Genomic DNA, 26,939 nt, shown 5'->3' with positions numbered 1-26,939 from the left:
TTACACTAAATATGTTCCTCTTGCATTAACGTTGTTCATCAAATCGTATTTTTTCATAGATGTTTCCAAAGTCCCGGTGAGCGATATAGCACTAGCATTATTGACCAAAATATCGATTCCACCAAATTTCTGAACAGCAAGTTCAACAGCAGTCCTAATTTGACCTTCATCACGTACATCTACCACGCAAGGTAAACACTGTCCTCCAGCCTCTTCAACTACAATTATTTATTTTATTATTTGTCCCGTTACTTCGTGTGTGTTGCAGTGAGCCCACCCCATCCCTCCAGAAAAAAAAGTATAAAGAAGAAAAAACGGGAAAGTGGGCAAGAAGAATTGGCAAGATGTTGCCACAAAGAGTGACATTTCTGTCTGTTCTTTAGTGTTTTTCGAAATACCCTTATCTCCACATGCAGGGTTCTAAAGTGTACTGAGTTAAAAAAAATGTCTTCCCTATTAGCCGGAAAATTTTTTAAAGACTAAAATAAAAAAGTAAGGGGGTCATTAGGTTATAACTATTCAAAGACCTTTACAGTGTACATGAGCATCATAATATAACGACCTTTTCACCATATCCACCCCCATATTTCATTTTTGTATATAAAAAATATCGAATTTTTCTGATGCCAGCAAAAAAATTTATTTTCTACTTTTAAGTGCCTTCGGAGATAAAAAGCTTCTTTTTTCTGCTTTAGTTCTTTGAAAAATCTTACAATCAGTTTTTGTCCTTAATAGTTGCCAAAACGTATATACATACGGCTAATTAGAAGAATTGATGTTAATTAGTTCATCTAGCGTCATCAGAATTGGAAACTACAACCACGAGGATATACCTTAAAATGGAATAAATGCCAAAATGAGAGACGATTACTTAGGCTATCAAATAGTTAGCTTACTTAGGTCTTCCCACCCCAGCTGACACGTAAGGCAAAAATTGCGCATCTCCATGGAGAGCTCTTGAGAACCACAGACCAAAAACCTTCCAGGGACGACCAGTACAGCACAGGGTCCTGTCAAGCGCTCACACCTCCCAAACGCTAATCTTTTGTCGTACATGTCTCTTGATGTCAAGGAGAGCCCAGTACCAATCATCATGAGACAGACTGTCTTCGCCCATTTGAGTAGAATTGCTCGTCTGGATTCTATGGGGCCCCCGTACACACAGGTTTTTCTGGTAGGTAATTCTCCTCTAGAGGTCAATACATCTTTCAAAGAGGAACGAGTACGCAATACCGGTCCTAGTGTGATTGATTTTTTGGACAATTGCCTTTAGTCAAGACTAGTTTTTTTAGGAAAGTGTCGTTGCTAAAGCTAACTCTCATTGGAAAAAAGGGATATAAAGCTTTTTGTTTTTGATAAGAATTGCACAATGAATGTATCGTTTGACGTGGGCATTTTTTATGAGCCAATCAGAGGTTGTTCAATATACGATAACTTGATTTGTGGTTGGGATTTGAATAAAAGAAATTGTTATGTTATTTGCTTGCATGTATAGGAATTCCCGTGTTATTTGCTTGCATGTATAGGTATTCCCTTGTTATTTGCTTGAATGTATAGGTAGTCACATGTTCTGTGCTTGCTATTATAGTAATTACCTTGTTATTTGCTTGCGTGTATAGGAATTCTCATGTTATTTGCTTCCATGTATAGGAATTCGCTTGTTATTTGCTTGCATTTATAGGACGTCCCATGTTATTTGCTTGCGTGTATATTAATCCCTTTGGTATTTGCTTGCGTGTATATGAATTCCCATGTTATTTGCTTGCTGGTATAGATATTCCCATGTTATTTGCTTGCATGTATAGGAATTCCCATGTTATTTGCTTGCGTGTATAGGAATTCCCATGTTATTTGCTTGCATGTATAGGAATTCCCACGTTATTTGCTTCCGTGTATAGGAATTCCCATGTTATTTGCTTGCATGTATAGGAATCCCCTTGTTATTTGCTTGCTTGTATATGAATTCCCATGTTATTTGCTTGCATGTATAGGAATTCCTAAGTTATTTGCTTGCTTGTATAGGAATTCCCAGGTTATTTTCTTGCGTTTATAGGAATTCCCTTGTTATTTGCTTGCATGTATAGGAATTCCCAAGTTATTTGCTTGCGTGTATAGGAATTCCCTTGTTATTTGCTTGCATGTATAGGAATGTATAGGAAGTCCCAGGTAATTTTCTTGCGTGTATAGGAATTCCCATGTTATTTGCTTGCATGTATAGGAATTCCCAAGTTATTTGCTTGCGTGTATAGGAATTCCCTTGTTATTTGCTTGCATGTATAGGAACTCCCATGTTATTTGCTTGAATTTATAGGAATTCCCACGTTATTTTGCTTGCGTGTATAGGAATTCCCATGTTATTTGCTTGCATTTATAGGAATTCCCATTTTATTTGCTTGAGTGTATAGGAATTCCCATGTTATTTTAAGGGCTTATGTCCCCCCCATGCTATTATAAGAGTTTATGTCCCCTTCCTATGCTATTCCAGGAGCTTATGTTCCTTCCTATGCTATTATAGGGGCTTTTCCGTGTGGTTTTTCTTTACTTGGTACCCATTAAAAACAAAAATTTTGTGTTAAATAAGTAGTTCTTATATCTTTTAAAAGAGCTTTACGGGGTTTGAGACACTCTGTTGCCTGATTCCGTTTGATTTTTCTTTACTTAGTGTTCATTAAAAACTAAATTTTTGTGTTAAATAAGTAGTTCTTGTATATTTTAAAAGAGCTTTACAGGGTTTGAGAGACTCGGTTGTCTGATTCCGTGTCATTTTTCTTTACTTGGTGCCCATTAAAAAAGTTGCAAGTCAAAACCCCGTGTGGATGAGTTGAAATAAAAAATTTTAACAAGAAATGACTGAACAGTGTTTTGGGGGGATGGATTGATTGGTAGAAGGATGTATTAGCGAATATAAAGTGGAGGGCGAGTTGCTAGCAAAAAATCTAAGCTAATAGGGGTTTTTTACCGTAAACTCTAGTTTTTTGTCAGAAAATTATGGAAAATACAATTCGATGGTTCATAGGTGAAACTTAAGTCCAGGTATGGATCGAAAAATAAACTATTTCTGTAGAATCTGAGCTAATAAGGGTTTTTGACCATAAACTCTAGTTTCCTGTAAGAAAATTATGCAAAATACAATTCTCTCGTTCAAATGTGAAACTTAGTTCCATTCTCTGGTTCAAATGTGGAAAAACCCGTGTGAATTAGTTAAAATAGAAATTTTTTTACAAGAAATGACTGAAAAGTGTTTTGGAGGAGATGGGTTAATTGGCAGAAGGATGTATTAGCGAAGTTATAGTGGAGGCCGAGTTGCTAGCGAAAAACCCGTGTGGATGAGTTGAAATAAAAAATTTTAACAAGAAATGTCTGAAAAGTGTTTTGGGGGAGATGGGTTGATTAGCAGAAGGATGTATTAGCGAAGTTATAGTGGTTCATAGGTGAAACTTAAGTCCAGGTATGGATCGAAAAATAAACTATTTCTGTAGAATCTGAGCTAATAAGGGTTTTTGACCATAAACTCTAGTTTCCTGTAAGAAAATTATGCAAAATACAATTCTCTCGTTCAAATGTGAAACTTAGATCCATTCTCTGGTTCAAATGTGGAAAAACCCGTGTGAATGAGTTAAAATAGAAATTTTTTAGCAAGAAATGACTGAAAAGTGTTTTGGAGGAGATGGGTTAATTGGCAGAAGGATGTAGTAGTGAAGTTATAGAGGTGGCAGAGTTGCAAGCGAAAAACCCGTGTGGATGAGTTGAAATAAAAATTTTTAACAAGAAATGTCTGAAAAGTGGTTTGGAGAAGATGGGTTGATTGGCAGAAGGATGTATTAGCGAAGTTATAGTGGAGGGCAAGTTGCTAGTGAAAAATCTAAGCTAATAAGGGTTTTTGACCGTAAACTCTAGTTTTTTTTAATAAAATTATGTAAAATACAATTTTTTGGTTCATATGTGAAACTTAAGTAAAGGTATGGATCGAAAAATAAAATATTTATGTATAATCTGAGATAATAATGGTTTTTGACAATAAACTCTAGTTTCATGTAAGAAAATTATGGAAAATACAATTCTCTCGTTCAAACGTGAAACTTAGGTCAATTCTCTGGTTGAAATGTGAAACTTAAGTCCAGTTTCGGATGCTCATAATAATGAGGACTTATGGTTCTAATTAAATTTTTTTTTTTCATAAAAACAAACTATTTTTTTTTAAACTTCGAAATTATTCAACTTTTTTTTTTTTTTGTACGTATCTTAAAATGACAAAATATGCTTACGGCTCTAAAAATTGTACTCTGTGATTGGTCAGAGACACAATGTGGCTTTCCCACTGGTATTCCATGTCCGGATATCGACACTACCTAGTCTATTGCATGTATTAAATCAGTATTTTTTACGCAGTAGTACGATAAACACATAAGTCATATCTTTTAAAAAAGTTAAGATGGATCATTTTAATAAAGTGTGTTCACATGTCAATGTTATTGTAGCATTGAATGCTGACCAAGAGAAGTATTTAAACTATGAAACAAGTAAAAATGATAACACTGTTGGAAATGTATGTGTGCATTGTCATGACAGTAAGGAATTTAATTTCTTTGGAGTACCAAAAAATTCAACTCTTTTTATGGTGGATATGCAAGAGTGAGATATCCAGAGATGATAGCACTCAAAGAAAATGCCAACATAAAAATAATAGTTGATGAAGAGTGACATCTTCTTGCCAGTGCTTGTGGTAAAATGCTACCTATTGTTACACCCCATCGTCAACTTTCGGGTATTAGCATTCAACGGAAGATCAAAAGAAGACATGCATACTCTTCTACTAATATCATAAACCATATCTTGTCGACGTGCCGAAACTGTTACCTTGCTTACAATTTTTTCATAATTTATTGAATGAAATTTCCGTATTGTATATCCAAGAGTTGACTTTAAGAAAGAAATTGTTACTTACTGAGAATTTTTTCATAATTTCTTGAATTAAATTTCTACATCGTGTATCTAAGTCGTGAAAACAATAATGAGTTTGTTACTTACTTGGACTTTTGTCATAATTTCTTGAACGAAATGTCTTTTTGTTTATCCAGCAGGTGAATTCAAGAAAGAATTTGGTACTTACTTAAAATTTTTTCATAATTTCCTTAATAAAATTTCTGCATTATGTATCCACAAGGTGACTTCAGGAAAGAGTTTGTTACTTGCTTACAATTTTTTCATAAGTTCTTAAATAAAATTTCTGCATAATGTATCCATGAGGTAACTTCAAGAGAGAGTTTGTTACTTACTTAGAATTTTGTCGTAATTTCTTGAATGAAATGTCTTTTTTATTGATCAATGAGGTGAATTCGATATTGAATTTGCTACTTAATTACAATTTTTTATAATTTCTGAAATGAAATTTCTGCATTGTGTATCCACGAGTTGTATTCAAGAATGTTTGTTACTAGTTTACACTTTTTTCATAATTTCTTAAATGAAACATCTGTATTGTGCATTCAGGAGGAGGATTCAAGAAACAGATTGTTAATTACTTCGAAGTTTGTCATAGTTTCTTGAATGAAATGTCTTTTTTATTTATCAAGGAGGTGAATTCAAGAGAGAATTTGCTACTTACTTACAATTTCTGATCATTTCTTAAATGAAATTTCTGCGTTGTGTATCCATGAGGTAACTTCAAGAAAGGATTTGTTACATATTTAAAATTTTTTAATAGTTTCTTGAATTAAATGACTTTTTTTTTGTTATTAAAATTTTTTTATAATTTATTAAATGGAGTTTCTGCATTGTGTATCCACGAGGTGACTTCAGGAAAGGGTTTGTTACTTGCTTACAATTTTTTAATAATTTCTTAAATGGAATTTCTGCATTATGTATCCATGAGGTAACTTCAAGAAAGAGTTTGTTACTTACTTAGAATTTTGTCATAATTTCTTGAATGAAATGTCTTTTTTATTGATCAAGGAGGTGAATTCGAGAAAGAATTTGCTACTTATATACAATTTTTGATAATTTCTTTAATGAAATTTCTGCATTGTGTATCCACGAGGTGTATTCAAGAAAGAGTTTGTTACTTGCTTACAATTTTTTCGTAATTTCTTAAATGAAACATCTGTATTGTGCATTCAGGAGGAGGATTCAAGAAACAGTTTGTTAATTACTTCGAATTTTGTCATAATTTCTTGAATGAAATGTCTTTTTTATTTATCCAGGAGGTGAATAAAAGAGAGAATTTGCTACTTACTAACAATTTTCCATCATTTATTAAATGAAATTTCTGAATTGTGTATCCATGAGGTAATGTCAAGAAGGGATTTGTTACATATTTAGAATTTTTTCATAGTTTATTGTATTAAATGACTTTTTTTTTGTAATTAAAATTTTTTGATAATTTATTAAATGGAGTTTCTGAATTGTGTATAAGAGAGGTGACTTCAGGAAAGGATTTTTTACTTGCTTACAATTTTTTTGTTACTTGCTTACAATTTTTTCATAATTTCTTAAATGAAATTTCTGCATTGTGTAACCATGAGGTGAATTCAAGAGAGTTTGTTACTTACTTACTTACTTACTTACTTCCTTACTTACTTACTTACTTGCTTACTTACTTACCTACAATTTTTCATTCTGATACCTAGATTTTGACAATGTTATTCCCATGTGTTTGACAATAGATGTACGCAAATTCCTTTTCTTACATCATCGATGTTTTAATAGACATTCTAAACGCTTGATGTGCTAGCTTACTCTAAAAAATAATGAACACATAACAATGTCATGTTTTTAATGAAATAGTGTTATGTAGAATATTAATACAAAAATATATTATGATACATTATTAATATCAATGATTAACTTTGGACATTTTGAATCTGTTCCATAAAATGGTTCCCCATGTTCTCTCTTGATATTGTAGTTATTGTCCTCTCTTGGTTCGTAATCAGTGGAATAATCATTATTCCATTTTAAATCATGCACAATTTTTAATTGTGTCTCATGAACAGGCTCAATATGCTTTTCGTCTTTGGTATTATTTAATTCATTGACTGTTTTATCAATGCCAGTAACGTTTGCTGGTGCTTTGTTTTTCATCGTTTCATCTTTATATTCCATAGTGATATTTTCTGACAATACCCTTTTTATTTTTCTGGCAATTTCACTGTCTATTATCACATTATTTTTAAACAGGTAACAGTTTAGGCACGTAGACAAGATATGGTTTATGATATTAGTAGCAGAGTAGGCCTTTCTTTTCCTCTTTGCTTTCATTTGAATGCTAACTAAAGGCCGACGAAAGGTTCTATCAATAGGTAGCATGTTACCTATAGCCCTAGCATGAAGATGCCCCTCTTCATCAACTATTATTTTTATGTTGGCATTCTCTTTGAGTACTAACATCTCTGGATATGATACTTTCCCATATCCACCATTTGTATAATTGAATTTTTTTTGGTACTCCAAAGAAATTTAATTCCATAGTGTCATGACAACGCACGCATACATTTCCAATAGTGCTACCACTTTTACTTGTTTCATAGTTTAAATACGTCTCCTTGTCAGCATTCAATGCTAAAATAACACGAGCATGGGAAATCATTTCTACTAGAGGATTATTTACAAATTCATTATGCACATTATCTGGGCGATGTGTTGGTTCATTAATTGTTTGAATAATGGGAGTAAAGTTTTCAGGCACTTTTTTTTTAATTGATGCATATGTATAGTCCTTAGTAATATTTTCTGGCAATGCCCTTTTTATTTTCCCGGCAATTTCACTGTCTATTACAACATTATTTTTACAAAGGTAACAGTTTCGGCTCGTCGACAAGATATGGTTTATGATATTAGTAGAAGAGTATGCATGTCTTCTTTTGATCTTCCGTTGAATGCTAATACCCGAAAGTTGACGATGGGGTGTAACAATAGGTAGCATGTTACCACAAGCACTGGCAAGAAGATGTCCTTCTTCATCAACTATTATTTTTATGTTGGCATTTTCTTTGAGTGCTATCATCTCTGGATATCTCACTCTTGCATATCCACCATAAAAAGAGTTGAATTTTTTTGATACTCCAAAGAAATTAAATTCCTTACTGTCATGACAATGCACACATACATTTCCAATAGTGCTACCATTTTTACTTGTTTCATAGTTTCAATACTTCTCCTTGTCCGCATTCAATGCTACTATAACATTGACATGTGAACACACTTTATTAAAATGCTCCATCTTCACTTTTTTAAAAGATATGACTTATGTGTTTATCGTACTACTGCGTAAAAGATACTGATTTAATACATGCAATAGACTAGGTAGTGTCGATATCCGGACATAGAATGCCATTGGGAAAGCCACATTGTTTCTCTGACCAATCACAGAGTACAATTGCTAAAGTCGTAATAATATTTTTTCATTTTTAGATACGTACAAAAAATAAATTGAATAATTTCGAAGTTTAAAAAAAAATAGTTTGTTTTTATGAAAAAAAAATATTGAATTAGAACCATCAGTCCTCATTATTATGAGTATCCAAAACTGGACTTAAGTTTCACATTTGAACCAGAGAATTGACCTAAGTTTCACATTTGAACGAGAGAATCGTATTTTCCATAATTTTCTTACAGGAAACTAGAGTTTATTGTCAAAAACCCTTATTATCTCAGATTCTACAGAAATAGTTTATTTTTCAATCCATATCTGGACTTAAGTTTCTATGAACCAACAAATTGTATTTTCCATAATTTTCTTACAAAAAACTAGAGTTTACGGTCAAAAACCCTTATTAGCTTAGATTTTTCACTAGCAACTTGCCCTCCACTATAACTTCGCTAATACATCCTTCTGCCAATCAACCCATCTCCCCCAAAACACTTTTCAGACATTTCTTGTTAAAATTTTTTATTTCAACTCATCCCCACGGGTTTTTCGCTAGCAACTCGGCCTCCACTATAACTACGCTAATACATCCTTCTGCCAATTAACCCATCTCCTCCAAAACACTTTTCAGTCATTTCTTGTTAAAAAATTTCTATTTTAACTCATTCACACGGGTTTTTCCACATTTGAACCAGAGAATGGACCTAAGTTTCACATTGTATTTTGCATAATTTTCTTACAGAAAACTAGAGTTTACGGTCAAAAACCCCTATTAGCTTAGATTCTACAGAAATAGTTTATTTTTCGATCCATACCTGGACTTAAGTTTCACCTATGAACCACTATAACTTCGCTAATACATCCTTCTGCCAATCAACCCATCTCCCCCAAAACACTTTTCAGACATTTCTTGTTAAAAATTTTTATTTCAACTCATCCACAAGGGTTTTTCGATAGCAACTCTGCCTCCACTATAACTACGCTAATACATCCTTCTGCCAATAAACCCATCTCCTCCAAAACACTTTTCAGTCATTTCTTGTTAAAAAAAATTTCTATTTTAACTCATTCACACGGGATTTTCCACATTTGAACCAGAGAATGGATCTAAGTTTCACATTTGAACGAGAGAATTGTATTTTGCATAATTTTCTTACAGGAAACTAGAGTTTATGGTCAAAAACCCTTATTAGCTCAGATTCTACAGAAATAGTTTATTTTTCGATCCATACCTGGACTTAAGTTTCACCTATGAACCATCGAATTGTATTTTCCATAATTTTCTTACAAAAAACTAGAGTTTATGGTCAAAAACCCCTATTAGCTTAGATTTTTCGCTAGCAACTCGCCCTCCACTTTAAATTCGCTAATACATCCTTCTGCCAATCAACCCATCTCCCCCAAAACACTTTTCAGTCATTTCTTGTTAAAATTTTTTATTTCAACTCATCCACACGGGGTTTTGGCTTGAAACTTTTTAATGGGCACCAAGTAAAGAAAAATCACACGGAATCAGACAACCGAGTCTCTCGAACCCCGTAAAGCTCTTTTAAAAGATACAAGAACTACTTATTTAACACAAAAATTTCGTTTTTAATGCGCACTAAGTAAAGAAAAATCAAACGGAATCAGTCAAAAGAGTGTCTCAAATCCCGTAAAGCTCTTTTAAAAGATATAAGAACTACTTATTTAACACAAAAATTTTGTTTTTAATGGGTACCAAGTAAAGAAAAACCACACGGAAAAGCCCCTATAATAGCATAGGAAGGAACATAAGCTCCTGGAATAGCATAGGAAGGGGACATAAACTCTTATAATAGCATGGGGGGGACATAAGCCCTTAAAATAGCATGGGAATTCCTATACACGCAAGCATAGTGGCATTGTCGGACGATACACTCAATCAAATAACACGGGTAGAACGATAACCGCAGTCAAAATAAAGTTGGATGTCATAAAAATGCACGAAATTAACCTTGGGGTTAAAATACAAGACCGCACATACCAAGGGGCTTCATAAAATTGAACGCCCATAACTTGGGCCTTCATCTACACGAACGAACATCACATCGGAATTCATATACACGCAAGCAAATAACATGGGACTTCCTATACATTCCTATACATGCAAGCAAATAACAAGGGAATTCCTATACACGCAAGCAAATAACATGGGAATTCCTATACATGCAAGCAAATAACAAGGGAATTCCTATACACGCAAGCAAATAACATGGGAATTCATATACACGCAAGCAAATAACATACGAAATCAAATACATGCAAGCAAATAAGATGGGAAATCCTATACACGCAAGCAAATAACAAGGGGCTAACTATACAAGCAAGCACATAACATGGGAATTCATATACAAGCAAGCAAATAACATGGGAATTCCTATACATGCAAGCAAATAACATGGGAATTCCTATACACGCAATCAAATAACTTGGGAATTCCTATACATGCAAGCAAATAACAAGGGAATTACTATACATGCAAGCAAATAACATGGGAATTCCTATACAAGCAAGCAAATAACATGTGAATTCCTATACTAGCAAGCACATCACATCTGGATTCATCTTAATGATATATTAGAACATTTTTTGTCATTGTATCTATTTATTTTAACACTTTTAGTAATATTACTGCTATCAATTTTCATTGGTTTTCCTATACACGCAATCAATTAACATTGGTATTACTATACATGCAAGCACATAACATGGGAATATCTATACCTGCAAGCAAATAACATGGGAATTCCTATACACGCAAGCAAATAACATAACCATTTCTTTTATTCAAATCCCAACCGCAAATCAAGTTATCGTATATTGAACAACCTCTGATTGGCTCATAAAAAATGCCCAGGTCAAACGATACATTCATTATGCAATTCTTATCAAAAACAAAAAGCTTTATACCCCTTTTTTCCAATGAGAGTTAGCTTTAGCAACGACACATTCCTAAAAAAACTAGTCTTGACTAAAGGCAATTGTCCAAAAAATCAATCACACTAGGACCGGTATTGCGTACTCGTTCCTCTTTGAAAGATGTATTGACCTCTAGATTAGAATTACCTACCAGAAAAAAAACCTGTTTGTACGGGGGCCCCATAGAATCCAGACGAGCAACTCTACTCATTTGCACCATGTCATCCCGACAACGCCATCAATTGCTTAAAAGTGTATCGACGACAAGCGACTGTTCAGTAGTCACGTAGATAGGTGTCGGGTATCTTATCAGCCCAGTTGATGCCACCTATAGGTCTGAGACAGATCTTCTCAAACCCCTGGTTAATTTTTTTATTCATATCTGTTTAGGGAATATGCTCCATTTCCCGATAAGTTCCTTACTCTATCAAAGGCTCTTTCAACGCATGCAATGCGCATGGTAACTTCACGCTCGAAGTGACAGTCAAATTTGATGAGACTTCCATGGTACTTGGACTCTTTAACCTCTTCCATCACATCAGAAACAAAATAAATGATAATAAAATTCGGAGGGGTCAGCCTGGTACAATAGGCAGCTGAAACGTGGTCTCTACTTTAGAGCAGTCTTTCGTTTTTACAGTTACAGGTTACGCGGGAGGATCTCTCCATGGAGGAATTTTGCACAGGGGAAGGGAATTTTCCATGCGAGGGGGAGCCGGATTTCCCAGCATTATTTAAAAACGATCAGAAATTAAATAAAAAAAACAAGTACTGACAGTAAGGATCAGCATTAAAGCTTAAAACAAAAATGTTTTTATTACTTATATGAGGGAGGTTGCCCCATCGTCAATACTTCATTCTTTACGCTAAAGTTTTTTCTGTACTTTTAAAATAGATATTTATTTTAATTAAACGGCCTTTGTGATTCAGGACTCATTCTCATAGAATTGGGACAAATTTCGAACTTTAGCGTACAGAGCGAGGTATTGACGAGGGGGTGACCTCCTCATATAAGTAATAATTCTGTTCGTTTGAAGTTTTTTGTTGCTCCTTATTTTCAGTTGAAAAAACTTGTTTTTTTTTTTATTTAATCACTTATAAATATGGTGTTTTGAGATTATACTGACATTCGTGGTTATTGTTACAAGTAAATCCATATGCTCACGAAAATTTTTAGCCTGGGTAACTTTACAGGGACGAAAATCAATTTTGAGTCTCAGAGTGGGTTTAAAAAAATTACCCATACAAACTAATAATTCCTCAGATAAAGGCTGTCTAAGTTGAAAGCTCTAAGGAAATGATTCAGTTGTCAATAAAAACAGACAAGCTTGGAACTTAATTCATTTCAATTTTACAACATATATATAGAAACCATGTGTATAACTGGATAGCTAATCGAATCTGACTATTTTAAGACTGGAACAGATTAAATAATAGAAATATCTTTTAAGAGAAGAACAAGTATTATTGTGGTTGAAAAACAAATTAGAGGTGAAAAACAATAACAAATTCTCACAACAGCAACATTTTAAGAAATTTAAAAATAAGTCTCTTGTGAATTATTGTCTCGATTTATCAGTAGTTGTACCGAACCAATCGTGCTCAAAATCCTCCTCAGGGCCAAACTGTGGTCTTTTCTTTTGTGGATGGTGAAGTTTTCCCCACAGTAGAGTGCAGACGGTCTTGTATCATATTACTATATTTTCCTGTTTAGCTTAAAGCTTATTCCAATAGGCAATGCAAAGAACTCCCCCTAAAAAAAAGTACCTCCGGATCCCACCCAAAATACTAATGAAATTGATTCATTTTTGCACTATCTCGGCTGGTCCAGCTCTCTATCACAAAGCTCACATGAAAGCTCAAATTCTGAGAATAGGACAATGATCAGTGTTGGAGCTAATGTCACCATAGATGATAATGCATTTCAAGAGGTCCTTTCTAGGAGCTCCAAAAAAAGTAAAAAAACGTCTCCAATCAAAAGTATTTCCCCTGCCCCTGTCCAAGTTTCTCTTTCCCAAAACTTAGGCATATACCTCAAAATTACTCCTAATACCCCCTTTGAAATAAGAAAGATTACTACAATAAGGGTTGCAATTTTCAAAATGTTAAAATCAATGTTTTCTCTTAACATTCACCGTGATGGATCTTTGCTAATAGCTGTCCAAGATCAGAAATCAGCAGATATAATATTTAATCTAAAATCTCTTCTGAATACCCCAATTAATTCATCTAAATGGAACCCAAAACAATCCCCAACAAAAATAGTAGTATATAATGTTCCCCTGGACTTACAAATTCAGGAATTAAGAGAAGGACTCTCAGTTAGGGTTGGTAATACAATCCCTGTAGAAGATGTCACTCAACTCGGTAAACCCAACTCTAATGGGTTAAAAACAAGTAGATCTTTCTTATTTACACTGAAGGAAAAAATTAATATCCCAGAAAAGTTATTCCTATTTGGGCAAATCAAACCAGACATGGAATACAAGCCAAAGCCTATCCAGTGTCAGAGGGGTCTCAAACTGGGACACAAAACTAGCAAATAAAATTAAATTTTTCCAGCATATAGTAATTGTAAATGCTCCCACCGTAAAGAGTTGAAAACTTTCAACAACAATCAGCCTACATGTATTAACTGTAAAGTCATATATGAATCCACCAATAAATCAAAATGCCCTGCATATAAGATAAGAGCACTAACACTCCAAATAGCAACAGAGAAGGCCATTCCATACCCTTTTGCAGCTATGGAAGCAAATGCTGCCCAATCACACCAAATAAAACCTATATTGAAATCAAATAAAACTCCAAAGTCAAACACTCCCAATGCATCAAGTACTCCTTACAAAAAAACATCCTTTAAGTCCCCTAGCTCACATCTCTATCAGAAAGAATCACCAAGCCAACAAACCTCTTTGCCTAGTGAGATGAGGGTGGCCTGGCAGCCTCTCCCAACATCAAACAAACCAGAAATACTACTAGGAATTAATCTCTTAACTGACAAATTAAATGCTCACCAAAATATGAAAACCCCAAATATATACTTATTCATTCTAAGCTGCAATGCAGCTCAGGTCATGAATATACAACAACTACAGAAAAAAAATCATAGCTGAATTGGCAAAAATCTACATCACTAATCCTACGCTCATTCAAGTAAAAGCAGATCTTGCTTTACTATTACCAAAGCTGATCCTTGATGCACTGTCAAATCAAAAGTAAATCAACAAAACAACACATATCAATGCTCCAGTGGAAAGTAAAATCACTTACTGAACACAAGTTAAATGAACCAATATCTTTTATGAATAATAATTCCATCAATATTGCTTGCCTCCAAGAAACTCATTTAACCCAAAACAAATTAAGTCTCTGGTATACACTATCCTGAGAAAGGATAGATCATCAGAGAGAAAAGGAGGTGGAGTAGCTTTAATAGTTAAAAATAATATAAAATTCTGTGGCATCAACTTGCCAGATTTTGTAAATGATGTTGATGCAATTGGTATCAGTGTTTGGCTGAACAATGCAAAAACTTACATATTAAGCTTTTACAACCCTACTCATTTAGTTAAAGGTGTCATGGGATACTTAAGTCCTATAAATACGTATCAACTATTTAATTACGTTGTTTTTTTCGATGCATGGGTTGCACACAGTCTGTCTTTAATGTATAGATTAGAAAAAGAGGAATGTAAGTTAATTGAGTAAAGGACTTCAAATAGAGATGACCGAGTTGTTGCTGCTCCTCCAAATCTGAAGACATATTTTAACCCCAAAAGTGGCAGTTTCTCTACAATTGACCTACAAATTCTGTCTTTAAATATTTTGAATAAAATTTATATAAATAAAATTGATAGTATATGTACTGACCACTTTGCCATAGTTTGCTCCCTAAACAATCCTGCTGAAATCCTATCACATACCTCCAAATATATCAACACTAAAGCAAATTGGCCTATGTTCCTAAATAAGGTAAATGATGAAATTGAAAGTTTCACCCAAAATTCATGTATTTCAAACACAACAGCTGACACATATGCTGAAGTTTTGGCATCTTTACTAATAAGTACAGCTAATCATACTATCCCTAAGACAACGCCCAGGAAAACCTTCCCTAAACATATTCCCAAAGCATGGTGGACAAATGAGTGCCAAAATAAATGGAAAACAATAAATGGAGAACATTCTTAGAAAAAACCATCACCTACTACATATTTAAAAAAATTACAAGCAGAGTCTAATCTAAAAAGGACCATAATAAACGCTAAAGATAACTACTTGAATAATTTTGCAAATAATCTCTCCAGAGAAACACATGAGCAAATTATACATAAAGTCATCAGCCACATTTATGGGGAAAAGACTTCCCCCAACCCACTCCTGTATGAGCTTATACATAATAACACTCATTATGACAATGATAATGAAAAAGCTAGATGCCACTCTTTTTGTTAATAAGCTAACATCAAATAATTGTAGCAAAATGCCCCCAATTCCTATGAACCCAAGTTACCAACCTCGCCCAGGATCTGAGTATATAACCAGCCCATTTTCAATCCAGGAAACGAATAATGCAATACATCATATTAGGACCAAGACTAGCGGCAGCTATGACAATATACACCCTACATGGATAAAGAATCTCACCCCTTCATATAAACAGGAACTTCTAAATTGTTATAATCATGCTTGTGCTTTATCTGTACTCTCCAAAATCTGGAAATACTTGTTTCTTCTATCCATCCCACAGATACATAAACCCAAAAATTACCCTGAGTCTTAAAGGCTCATAATGACTACTCCCGTGATGAGGAATATAATGGAGAAAATGGTATATTACATACTCTTCTGGTTCTTTGAAAAAATAATATGATCCCTCACACTCAAACTGGATTCAGGAAACACCATTCCCCAACAGATGCTTTCATATTGTTAACAAATGCAATAAATGAATCATTCTCAAAAAATAATGTCCTAGTTGCAGCTTTCCTAGATTTTTAAGGGGATATGACAATGTGAACCACCAAATTCTTTTAATTAATCTTGCAAAACCTTGGACTACCCCCAAGCTAGTATCTTTTATAAAATTTTTCATAGAATTGCGAAGTTTCATTGTTTGTATAGGTTCAGCCTCTTCACCCCAAAAGACAATAACCAAAGGCCTTCCTCAGGGAGCAGTCCTCAGCTGCCTCCTCTTTGCCCTATATCTCTGGGACATGAACTTCAGCATGGTACAAGGAAATAAAAAAACTTTCTGGCAAAGGTGCTAGTAGTCTAGATTTAAGTCTGGTTCAAAATGATAAAGATACAGCTAACCAGTTAAATAAACATTTAGAAAAAATTTCACAATCGTTCCCTGCTTTTTATGAACAGATGGAGCATCTCCCGTCAACAACATTGACAAAAGCGCGGGCGGAAATCAGCGAAAAGTAAGTTTTAATCAAAATAAAGAAGCTGAAGCGAAAAGGTATAACCCCTATTGATGTTCCTGTGGAATTACTTAAAGCTTTCCCTGATAAGATTCCTCGCCCTTTGACTAATATTTTTAACTTGATTTTAACTACTCATGAATACCCGTCCATTTGGAAAACTGGGCACATTACTCCTATTCCGAAAAAAGGACTTGAGCTGGATTTTGATGGAGTAAGACCGATAACTTTAACACCCACTTTAAGCAAAATTTACAAAACTTTTTAAGCGAAATGCTTATAAATTCAAATTAAACTACTAATTGATCCAAAGCGATTTAGCAATATGTCAAAGACGTCCTAAACGCATTACCTGATTCGTCTGCTTGATTTTGTTTTCAAACATGTGGAGGAACCAGGTAGATGGCTTAACCTTATAACCATCGATTTTAAAAAAGGTTTTGATTTAATACAGCATGATATGTTAATTCAAAAGCTACTTGTGGAATTTTCTGTAAATCCTAATTTATTTTCTGTTATTCAAAGTTTCTTATGTAACCAATTTCAAAGAGTAAAGTATAAAAAAGTTTTTTCAAATCCTCAGCAGATTTTTTGTGAAGTTCCTCAAGGGACTATTTTAGGCCCAGTTTTATTCCTAGTCATGATCAACAGCATTGCCAGTGATATGGAAAGTAGATGGAAGTACGTTGATGACTTAAGCATAGTAAAAATATGTGATAAAGGTGACTTCAGCAGAGCTGCGGCAATCATCGAAAAAGTGAGACAGGAGTCGGCGTCTTCACTGATGACCGTGAATGAAAAAAAGAGTAACATTTTACCATTTTATTTTTTTTTAAATTTTAACCCTACTTTTGATGCCCCTGCCCCTGAACAACAAATTGTAAATAAAACTAAATTACTAGGAATAACCATTACTTCTGACCTAAAGTGGGAAGCGCTCACTACAGAGTTGGTGAAGAGAGGTAATGCTAGCTTACAAATGTTAAAATTAATGACAAAATTTCGCGTTCCACGAGGCCATCTTTTAAGAATTTACTGTACTTTTATTAGACCGCTTTTGGAGTATGCTGCCCCTGTGTGGCATTTCGGCTTAACTCTGGAACAATCTAACCGCATCGACAGAATCCAGAAACGTGCTCTTGTTATAATTTCCCGTGGACCTAAAATTCCGTATTCTGAACTATTAGTTAAATTTGAGTTGGTTTTGCTGGAGTGAAGGAGGCTAAAGCTGAGTATGGATTTCGGCAAAAAATGTCTTGATAATAATAAACACCATGATATCCTTCCCTCAGATTTTATCCCTAAACGACCAACAACGGTTGTCGCGGGACCAGTCACGAAGGTGACAAAATTAAAAGCCAAACATTTGCAGTATCATAGAACGTTTGTTCTCAGTTTCGTGACTGAGTACAATGATATCCTCTAAAAAGAAGCATCTTTATCCATGTTTATTTGCGTATTTTTATGTATTCATATGATGTATCTTTATGACACATTGACCTATGATATGTATTTATGATGCAAACCGTAATTTGGCAATTGCTATGAAAGTGGTTTTAGAATAAAATGATTTGATTTGATTTGAACCTCCCCCACATGAATATATAATTTAATAACAAGTAATAATATGTAATTTAATAGCAAGTAATTTAATAGGCTAGACATTAATTTTACATTAGTTGTAGAAGCTGATATTGAAGTGAATCAGTAAATTATGCTACATATTAGTTGGCCTCCCCCAGGCCATTCGGCGTGTCCCCAGGTGGCAATAGGGGAACGCCCTGCAGATATGTAGGGTACCTCCACAGGAGGCACGGACCAAGGGGGACCTTGTCCCTTGAGGTCCATAGTAGAAACTGGGAAACCCTCGCCTGGGGTCATAAATACAGGCAGAGGACGAAAAAGGCCCCTCAAATGTACACCTAAAAGGGCCCACTGGTTTGTCCACAAGTCCCAGGAGTTACAAACCTTCTCCCAGTAATGGGTTAAATTGCATGGTGATGGAGAACACCATCCCGGGAGGATCCTCTATAGGAGGACAACTGCGGCAGGGTGTAAGATCTAGGTCTAGTGACAACGGCCTCTGCAAAGGGCTGCCTCGACCCTTTCGGGGTACCTGCAAGACTGGGGACCTTGCGGTAAACTCTGTTCCTACTTGAGGAGTGGCGCCCCTCGAGGAAATTATAGCCTAGTAAACGACACAGCATTCACATGGGATTCTGACTAATGGATAATTCTTCTGGGCCGGTATGTTTTGACGGGCGTCTTTGGGCTGAAAAACGTCTTCCAAGCTAATTTATCTACTATGATCTGCCTCCCCGTAGTAGCATAATATTTGTAGGCATGAATATATAATGAGTCAGAGGTAATAGGCTTGAGATTGTCTGTGCAGGATTTCGACTCTTGTTGATAGAAGACCATTGCTAAGTGCTGAAAACCATGTTGTGACCAAGCTGGGCCTAGGATTTCACGTAGCCTCCATTCATTGAGGTCCCAGGGACTTCTTGTATTTTGGTTCTAAGCCGGCTTAACCGCTTTGGTGTAGACTTGAGGAGATATGTGGTCTCCATTCTGCACTAGTATCTAGGATCATTGCCTTTTCTGAGGCGGCAATAATTTCAATGATTTATAGAACATGAAAATTGGAACTTGGAATGTTACGACGTTAAAAAATGACTATCATATCGACATTTCAACTGAAGAATTCAGACGATTCGAACTCGATTTATTAGGAGTTTCAGAAACTCATATCCCAGGGGTAGGGAGTATGAAATTAGGTGATAATAGAGTTTGTTTACTCAGGCAGGAAGGATGGGGTACATAGACAGGGAGTAGGGCTCATGATGAATAAGGAAGCTACTAAGTCTTGTTTAGGCTGGGAATGTATTAATAATAGAATACTAATTGCTCATTTTATGACTAAAAAATTCACGGTATGAGTTATGCCCCTGTAGAACCGACTGATGGAGATACTAGTGACTCCGTCAGTCACTAGATGAATTTTACTTACAGTTACAGGAGCAAATAGACAGGGTCCCAGGTGGAAATATGATATTTTTACTGGGAGATTTTAATGCCCAGGTTGGTAGAAATAGGGATAGATGGTATCCTAGCCTGGGTAAATTTGGTGCAGGAAAAAAAAACAGTAATGGATACAGACTTTTGCAATTTTGTAGGCATAATAATCTAGTTATAACAAATACGGTATTTGGTCATAAGCTGACCCATAAGTTAACATGGTATTCATGTGATAGTAAGACAGCAAACCTTATTGATTATGCTATTTTAAACCAAAGACTGGCAGGATCAATACAAGATACTAGGGTACATAGGGGTGCCGTTATTGATGTTAAAAGTAAAGATCACCATCTACTAGTGTCAAGGGTTAATTTAAAGCTGAAATATCGGATGGGTAACTACCTCCCGGGAAGTTTTGATGTTGGTAGACTACAGGATAAGAATTTGAGAGACACTTTCCAGGAATAGTTGAATACTAATTGTACAAGAATTACCTTAGTGATAGATCATATGAAAACAAAAGGAATGTAAAGAAAGTGGAGAAAGCATTATAATATAAACTAAGGACGTGTGAAGTTGAGGCCATGGATAAAATTGCCGAGGATCTGAAAGATGCTGCTAGATGGCATAATAGTAAAATATTGTACTGGCATGTTAACAAATTGAGAGAAAGTAGTCAATGCGGATTTGGCCCAGTTAAAGATAGGAATGGGGCCGCAATTAGCGATAAGGAAAAAACTAAAGAGAGATGGGCCGAACATTTTGATAATTTGCATAACCAAGATAGAGTTGAAGGAAGAGATATAGAGGAAAATGAAAAAGTTTGTGATACATTGGATGTGAAGGAAGATTTGTTTTGTGAGGAGGAATTAGCAACAGTACTAATAGGAATAAAAAATAATAAGGCTCCAGGTGCTGATAGGGTGGTAAATGAGTTTCTTAAATATGGTGGCTCTGAGGTTAAAAATAAGTTACTGAAGATTATGAATATAATTTTAGAAAAAGGGGAAGTACCTAACGATTTTAGGAAAACCTTAATTAAGCGACTTTATAAGAAAGGTGATAAAAGTGAGTGTGGTATTTATCAAGGGATTAGTCTGGTCTCTGTAGGTAGTAAATTACTTAGTAACATGATACTTTTCAGACTGAGAGATACCGTAGACAAAGCTTTAAGAGAAGAGCAGTGCAGTTTTAGAAAAGGTAGAGGATGTGTTGACCAAATTTTCACTCTTAGGCTAATAATTGAGAAGTGCCTAAGTTGTCAAACACCTTTGGTCTTCAGGTTTATAGATTATAAGCAAGCATTTGATTCTGTTGATAGAAGAGCTTTAGTAAAGGTGTTATCCTTGTATGGTATACCAGACAAATACATTAAAGTGATTAGTGCTATGTACATGAATAACACTGCTGTGCTTAAGGTAGGAAATAAGGTTAGCAGCTGGCTTTGTATTAAATCAGGAGTTGAGCAGGGTTGCGTTCTATCCCCCTTTATATGGATTATTTTGATGGACTTTGTCTTAAGGAGCACAGCAAAGACAATGGGAGACCACGGAATTAAATGGGGAAGAAAAAGTCTCCTTGACGTAGATTATGCTGATGATTTAAGCATCCTAGATGAAAGTGTGAGCAAAATGAATGAAGTTTAAAGATTTTGCGAGTTTAAGGTGATAGAACAGGCTTGAAAATTAATGTTAAGCAAAATAAGTCACTAAGGCTAAGATTAAGTGAAAATGAAAATGTGACGTTATATAACGAAAAGATTGGTCAAGTAGGCAGCCGCTCTTATCTCGTTCGTGTTATTAGTAAAGATGGTTGGAGCAGTGAAGATGTTAAAAGTAGAATAGCCAAGGCTCAGGGTGTTTTTTCACAGTTAAAAAAAAGTTTGAAAGAATAAAAAGATAAGTCTGCAAACCAAGATTAGAATATTAGAAGCTACAGCAATGACAGTGGTCAACTATGGCTCTGAAGCATGGGCGCTCCAAAAAGCGGATGAAGATTTCCTAGATGCTTTCCAGAGAAATTGCTTAAGGATTGTTCTGGGTACCTGGCTGACTGACCATATTTCAAACAATAGGCTATATGAAAAATGTGGTTCAATACCACTCTCTAGGGCTATAATGAAAGAAAGTTTGAGGTGGCTAGGGCACATTGTGCAGATGAAGGTGACAGATTGCCAAAGATTGTTCTTTTTGGCCAACCATCTGGGACTAAACAGAAAGCAGGTTGTCCTTGTCTGGGATGTCATAAAGAAAGATTTAAAGGAAATGGGAACTTCATGGGCGGGTGTAAAAAGGGAGGCTTTGAATAGATTGGGATGGAGGAAGAGTGTCCGTAGCTGTGTTGGCCTCAGGCGGCTTGATGCTGTGGTGAGTTGTTAGTAGTAGTAGTAGTAATAACAAGGAAAGTTAATGCTGTTCCTAGAAAATACATTTTATTGCAGAAAAGCATCAGATATGGGAAAAGGGAATCCATTTTATCTTTATGTTTTAAACTAGTAACAACAGTATATCTGTAAATTCTTTCTAAAAAAAAGTCATTTTATTTTTTTTTCCAAAAATGGCATAGTACGGTAACATTTATTAGCATGGAAAAACGATCTAGATAGGTCTCAACTTTTGAATAATTTGTTTCCCCCTCCCTTTCATCTTAATAGTTTTCATAAATTGTCTGCTGACTGAACTTTCAGACCCCTGATAGTTGAAAATGTCAAGCATATGTAGGAGAAGTTTTAAATCGTAATTTGTTTTGACAAATCAGATGATTTCAGAGCTTTGGAAGAAAGGGAAGAGCAGTGAAGTGAGTCTCAAACTGTTTGTTTTCCAGTGTAAAAATAACAATGTAGATAAGCCACAACTTCCAGAAATTTTGCTTAGGGCCTTAATTAACTTTGGAGGAACATTTTCCACATGCACTATGTGACAAACTCCCAGATTCACAATACCCTAATGGTTTAACTTTCTACAGCAAATGAGTTAAAATTAAACCAAATTGATTGGCAAAAGAAAGTAAAAAACTGTCTTTCTTTTCAACAAGAGAAGATTGGTCCCCTGGTACTGTTCCTTAAAACAGAGACAGGAGACGAAAGAGAAGCTAATAGTTTATCATAAACAACTTAGTTATAAGACAAATGGGCACTATTCTCTTCCAAAAGAGCCAAAAAAAAACATTGCAAACAGGCACACTTTTAGAGCAAGCAGGTTAAGCCCACTTGACTGTTGAATTTATTTCATCATGGCCCAATGGCTTAATTATTTCACATGACTTGTTACTTAGCTAGCATTTGAAATATGTTAAATGTAAAATATATTCAAAGTTAAAAAGTCATTGCTTACACTAACTTTCTTTTGCTGCAGTATATATTGTTCCTGGCAACTTTGGATGTGGATCTGCAGTTTTAGCAGCAATTACAATGTTTGCACCATCTTTAGCAGCTTTCAGAGCAATAGCTTTTCCAATTCCTCGACTAGCTCCAGTGATAAAGATGGTCTTTCCTGCAAGTTTCCTAAAAAAGACAATAGTAGCAACTGTAAAGCAAAATTGAATTAAAGGAAGGAAGCACTACCAATTTTGACATGATGTTGCCTGTATATGGCCTAATACCATGTGTAGAGAGTATCAAGTGAGTTCCAACAATAATTTCAATAATATATGCTACCCTAGGAAACATTATTTGCAAGCCCCTGCCCCATGGGTCAAACTTGTTGGCATCTATACCTCATTTTATGCAATACTGCTTGTATCGGTAATATATTTACCTATATAAATCTTAGCTATATCTGTCTTTAAATGAAAATATTTATTATATACAGAATTAAGTAGATTTTTTGAGGAATCTAATGTTATTTTGAGAGATGGTTTTGATGTTATTGGGGAAAATATCCATGAAAAGAAATTGTCTAAGTATGTTTTTTCTGAATTTCATTTGAATTGTCAAGGTTTGAACTCTTCTTATAGTTATTTGCTAGAGTTAAGTTCAATTATAGGAAATATTGGTGTTATAGGTTTAACTAAAACATGGTTGAAGGACCACTTTGATTCTTTACTGCAAATTAATGGTTATAATTTTTATGGAAAAAACTGGAGAAATCACCAACATGGTGGGATGGCTGCCTATGTTAAGTTGTGTGTTGAGGTTAAGGTAAGGGAAGACTTTTGTGTTAATGTTGAGATCAAGTTTCAAAGTTCAGTAATTGAGATAGTTTTAGCAAATCAAAACTTTTTTTGTGGTTGTATATAGACCTCGTTTGGCTTCTAGTTAGAATTTTTTGGAATTAATAGAAAGTCAATGAAAACCCTGCCAGTGCCTACAAGCCTATGTGTGATAATGGGAGATTTTAATGTTGATATGAGTTTACAAAATGATAAAATTTGCTGTAAGTTTTGTGACATTTATTTTCTTTGATATGAATCCTTCCATATTACTGATGCTTCTACTATGTTGATTGATAATGTTTTGTAAATTTTAATTATGAAAAGTCAGGCGTTTTCTCTGATGATGTATCTGACCATTGTGGAATAATGATAGTGTTTGAAGTTAATGGATTTACACCTAGGTCTCCAAGAATTGATAATGAGCAATTTTATATTAGTAAGACTTCTTTGAGTTTTTCTTCTTCTGTTATTAAAGGTTGGAGAATTTAGAATTTTGATCTGTCATTTTTGATTAGTTATTGTATGTCTTCTGAAAAGTTAGACCATTGGTATCAGAAAATAAGTGACCTTTTGAAGTAACAGTGTCTGAAGAAAAAACCTATTCTAGATAGAAGAAATAAACCAAGGAAACCCTGGATAAGGCCAAGTTTAGTAAATTCAATTAATCAGAGACATTGCCTTTATAAATTGACTGTGATGAGTGGCAGTGAGAGTGATAGTAGAATGTATAAAAATTATAATAGTGCTTTAAATAAACTCCTTAGGATAGATAAAAGGGAATACCATTAAAAGGAATCTAAAAATTGTCAAGATAATCCAGCTAAGACCTGGGTGACAATTCAATCAATCATTGGAAATGGTACTAGTCAGTCACCATATTTAAATCAGGTGGATGACCCTGGTCAACTTGCCAAAGGAATGGCTTCCCATTTTTCTAATATAGGTTGTAAAATAAAAATTTGATTGAAGTTTGTCCTGAGGATAGAGCTTTTGAACAGTTTCTGGGCCCTTCAAGTAATGTGAGCATTTGGCTTACAAAAGTGACTGATCAAGAAGTGATTGATATAGCATCTTCAATGAAGAGCCATGCTGTAGGATCTGATTTGGTTAATGTTTGCTTTAAAGAAGGTTCATTCCCAAATGCATTTAAAAGAGCAAAAATTGTAGCAGGGTTTAAAGACAGAGACTCAAAAGATTTTATAACTATCAACCAATTTTACTACTGCCAATTTTTTCAAGAGTGGTGGAGAAATTATTGTTTGTGAGAGCAGATAGTTTTTGAGTAAGAATGGATTTTTTTCATGAATCAGTTTGGTTTCCATAGAGGAAATTATAGACAGGACAATCTAGTTCCTGGCTAAAATGGTACATGATGGCCTTGATTATAAATTTAAAGTTGGTCCAGTGTTTCTAGATATATTAAAGGTATTTGATAATTGTGACCATTTGATCTTATTGAAGATATTGGAAAATGGAAGGATTTGAGGGAATTTGCAGTGACTTGTTGCTTCTTATATTAAAGCTTGAGTCTTTTTTTTAATTGGAGGTTCATCAATAGATAATAAAGCAATATGTGGAGTCCCACAGGGATCCCCCTTGAGACCACTATTGTTTGCATAATATGCAAATGACCTATACATAGCACTTGGTGAGCTGTATACTGAAACTAGAAGTCCCATAAGAGAACAGGACCCTAATCATGCTTTAATTCTGTTTGCAGATGACACCTGTCTTACAGTGGCAGCAAAGACAGAAAGTGAATTACTAACTATAACAATATATATTGAGAGTATTGAGTGTGTACTGTCTGTGAAATATTTGGTATAATAGTGGATGAGACTCTTACTTTCTCAAAGTATATACAACATATATCATCTAAAAATTGCTCAGAATGTAGGGATTCTGAGAAAGTTGAAATATTTTTTCCCACTTAATATATCCTAGCCTACTTTTCAGACACATTTGAAGTCATTACATGCTCTTCAAAATTTGGTAATTTGAGTTCTAATTAATTGCAATAATCAGATGCCAGTAAGCAATAGTTATAAAAAAAATGGTTCTACCAGTTTCAGGTATTTTAATTTTTATAGGGCTCTTTGTATATTTGATATATTACATAAAAATGCACCTGAATGTTTGATTGGTGTGTTTGGGAGAGATCAGCCTGAATATGAGACAAGAAATTTCTCATTAATTAGAAAACCAATTAGGAGGTCACCAAGGTCTGCATTTTCAATTTGCCATGTTCTTCCTTCAATATGGAAGTCCCTTCCTTATGATATAATTCAAGAGAATGACAGGACAAATTTTGTATGTCCTACAAAATCATATTATTGAGTTAGGAATAAAGTGAATACACCATTCAATGCCTTTTTTTTATGCTGATTAGAAATATAATAAGCATTTCTATCAGAAATGAATTTCAGCCCCCCCCCCCCTAGGCTATATAGGCTATACCTAACCCAACCTAACCCTGAATTGGCCTATATAAGGGGGGGGGCTGACATTAATTTCCGATAGAAATGCTTATTATATTAGTAATCAGCACAAAAAAGGCATTGAATGGTGTATTCGCTTTAGTCCTAACTCAATAATATGATTTTGTAGAACTTTACCAAAAAGGCATCAAGTGGTATATTCACTTTATGCATAAGTCGATAATATGATTTGGTAGATATTTACCAAATTTCATTAGGCCTATGCTAACTGATGCTCAGCTTTCTTCAAGCATAGCAGACAAGACACTTGAAAAATGCTAAATTATATTTCAAAGATAACACAGCCATCCTAGTAACTGTACTGAACTACTATTACCCAGTGTTGATCATTTCTTTCTTTTTTTCAGTCTTAACAAGAGAAAACGAGTTGCTATTTTTCTTCTTCATCTTTAGAGCTGAGGCTGAGCTGCCAGTACTGTGGAATCCCCATCTTCTTATACGAACGACATCTTTTTCATTCTTAGAGACGCTTGCTGTTGATCAATACAATTCATAGGTAGAACGATTTCAGTCCTGTCCACTGAGAGACAGGAG

General features: G+C 34.7%; 1 protein-coding gene across 1 annotated transcript; it reads right to left on the bottom strand.

Annotated features, from left to right (window-relative positions):
* LOC148946913 (hydroxysteroid dehydrogenase-like protein 2) lies at nucleotides 1–26,810 on the bottom strand. Its single transcript, XM_089097194.1, has 3 exons — nucleotides 26,722–26,810; nucleotides 23,094–23,257; nucleotides 1–218 (listed from the first exon to the last, which is right to left on the bottom strand). The coding sequence occupies exons 1-3, from the start codon at nucleotides 26,790–26,792 to the stop codon at nucleotides 1–3; spliced, it is 453 nt and encodes a 150-aa protein (XP_088953320.1). The 5' UTR covers nucleotides 26,793–26,810.
* Between the last annotated feature and the right edge of the window lie 129 nt (nucleotides 26,811–26,939).

Source organism: Artemia sp. Qi Xiang Cuo, chromosome 11, assembly GCF_049724085.1.
Source record: "Artemia sp. Qi Xiang Cuo chromosome 11, ASM4972408v1, whole genome shotgun sequence".
Lineage (NCBI taxonomy): Eukaryota > Metazoa > Arthropoda > Branchiopoda > Anostraca > Artemiidae > Artemia > Artemia sp. Qi Xiang Cuo.
The sequence above is the reverse complement of the archived record's forward strand: the minus strand, read 5'-3'. Positions and strand labels throughout refer to the sequence as shown.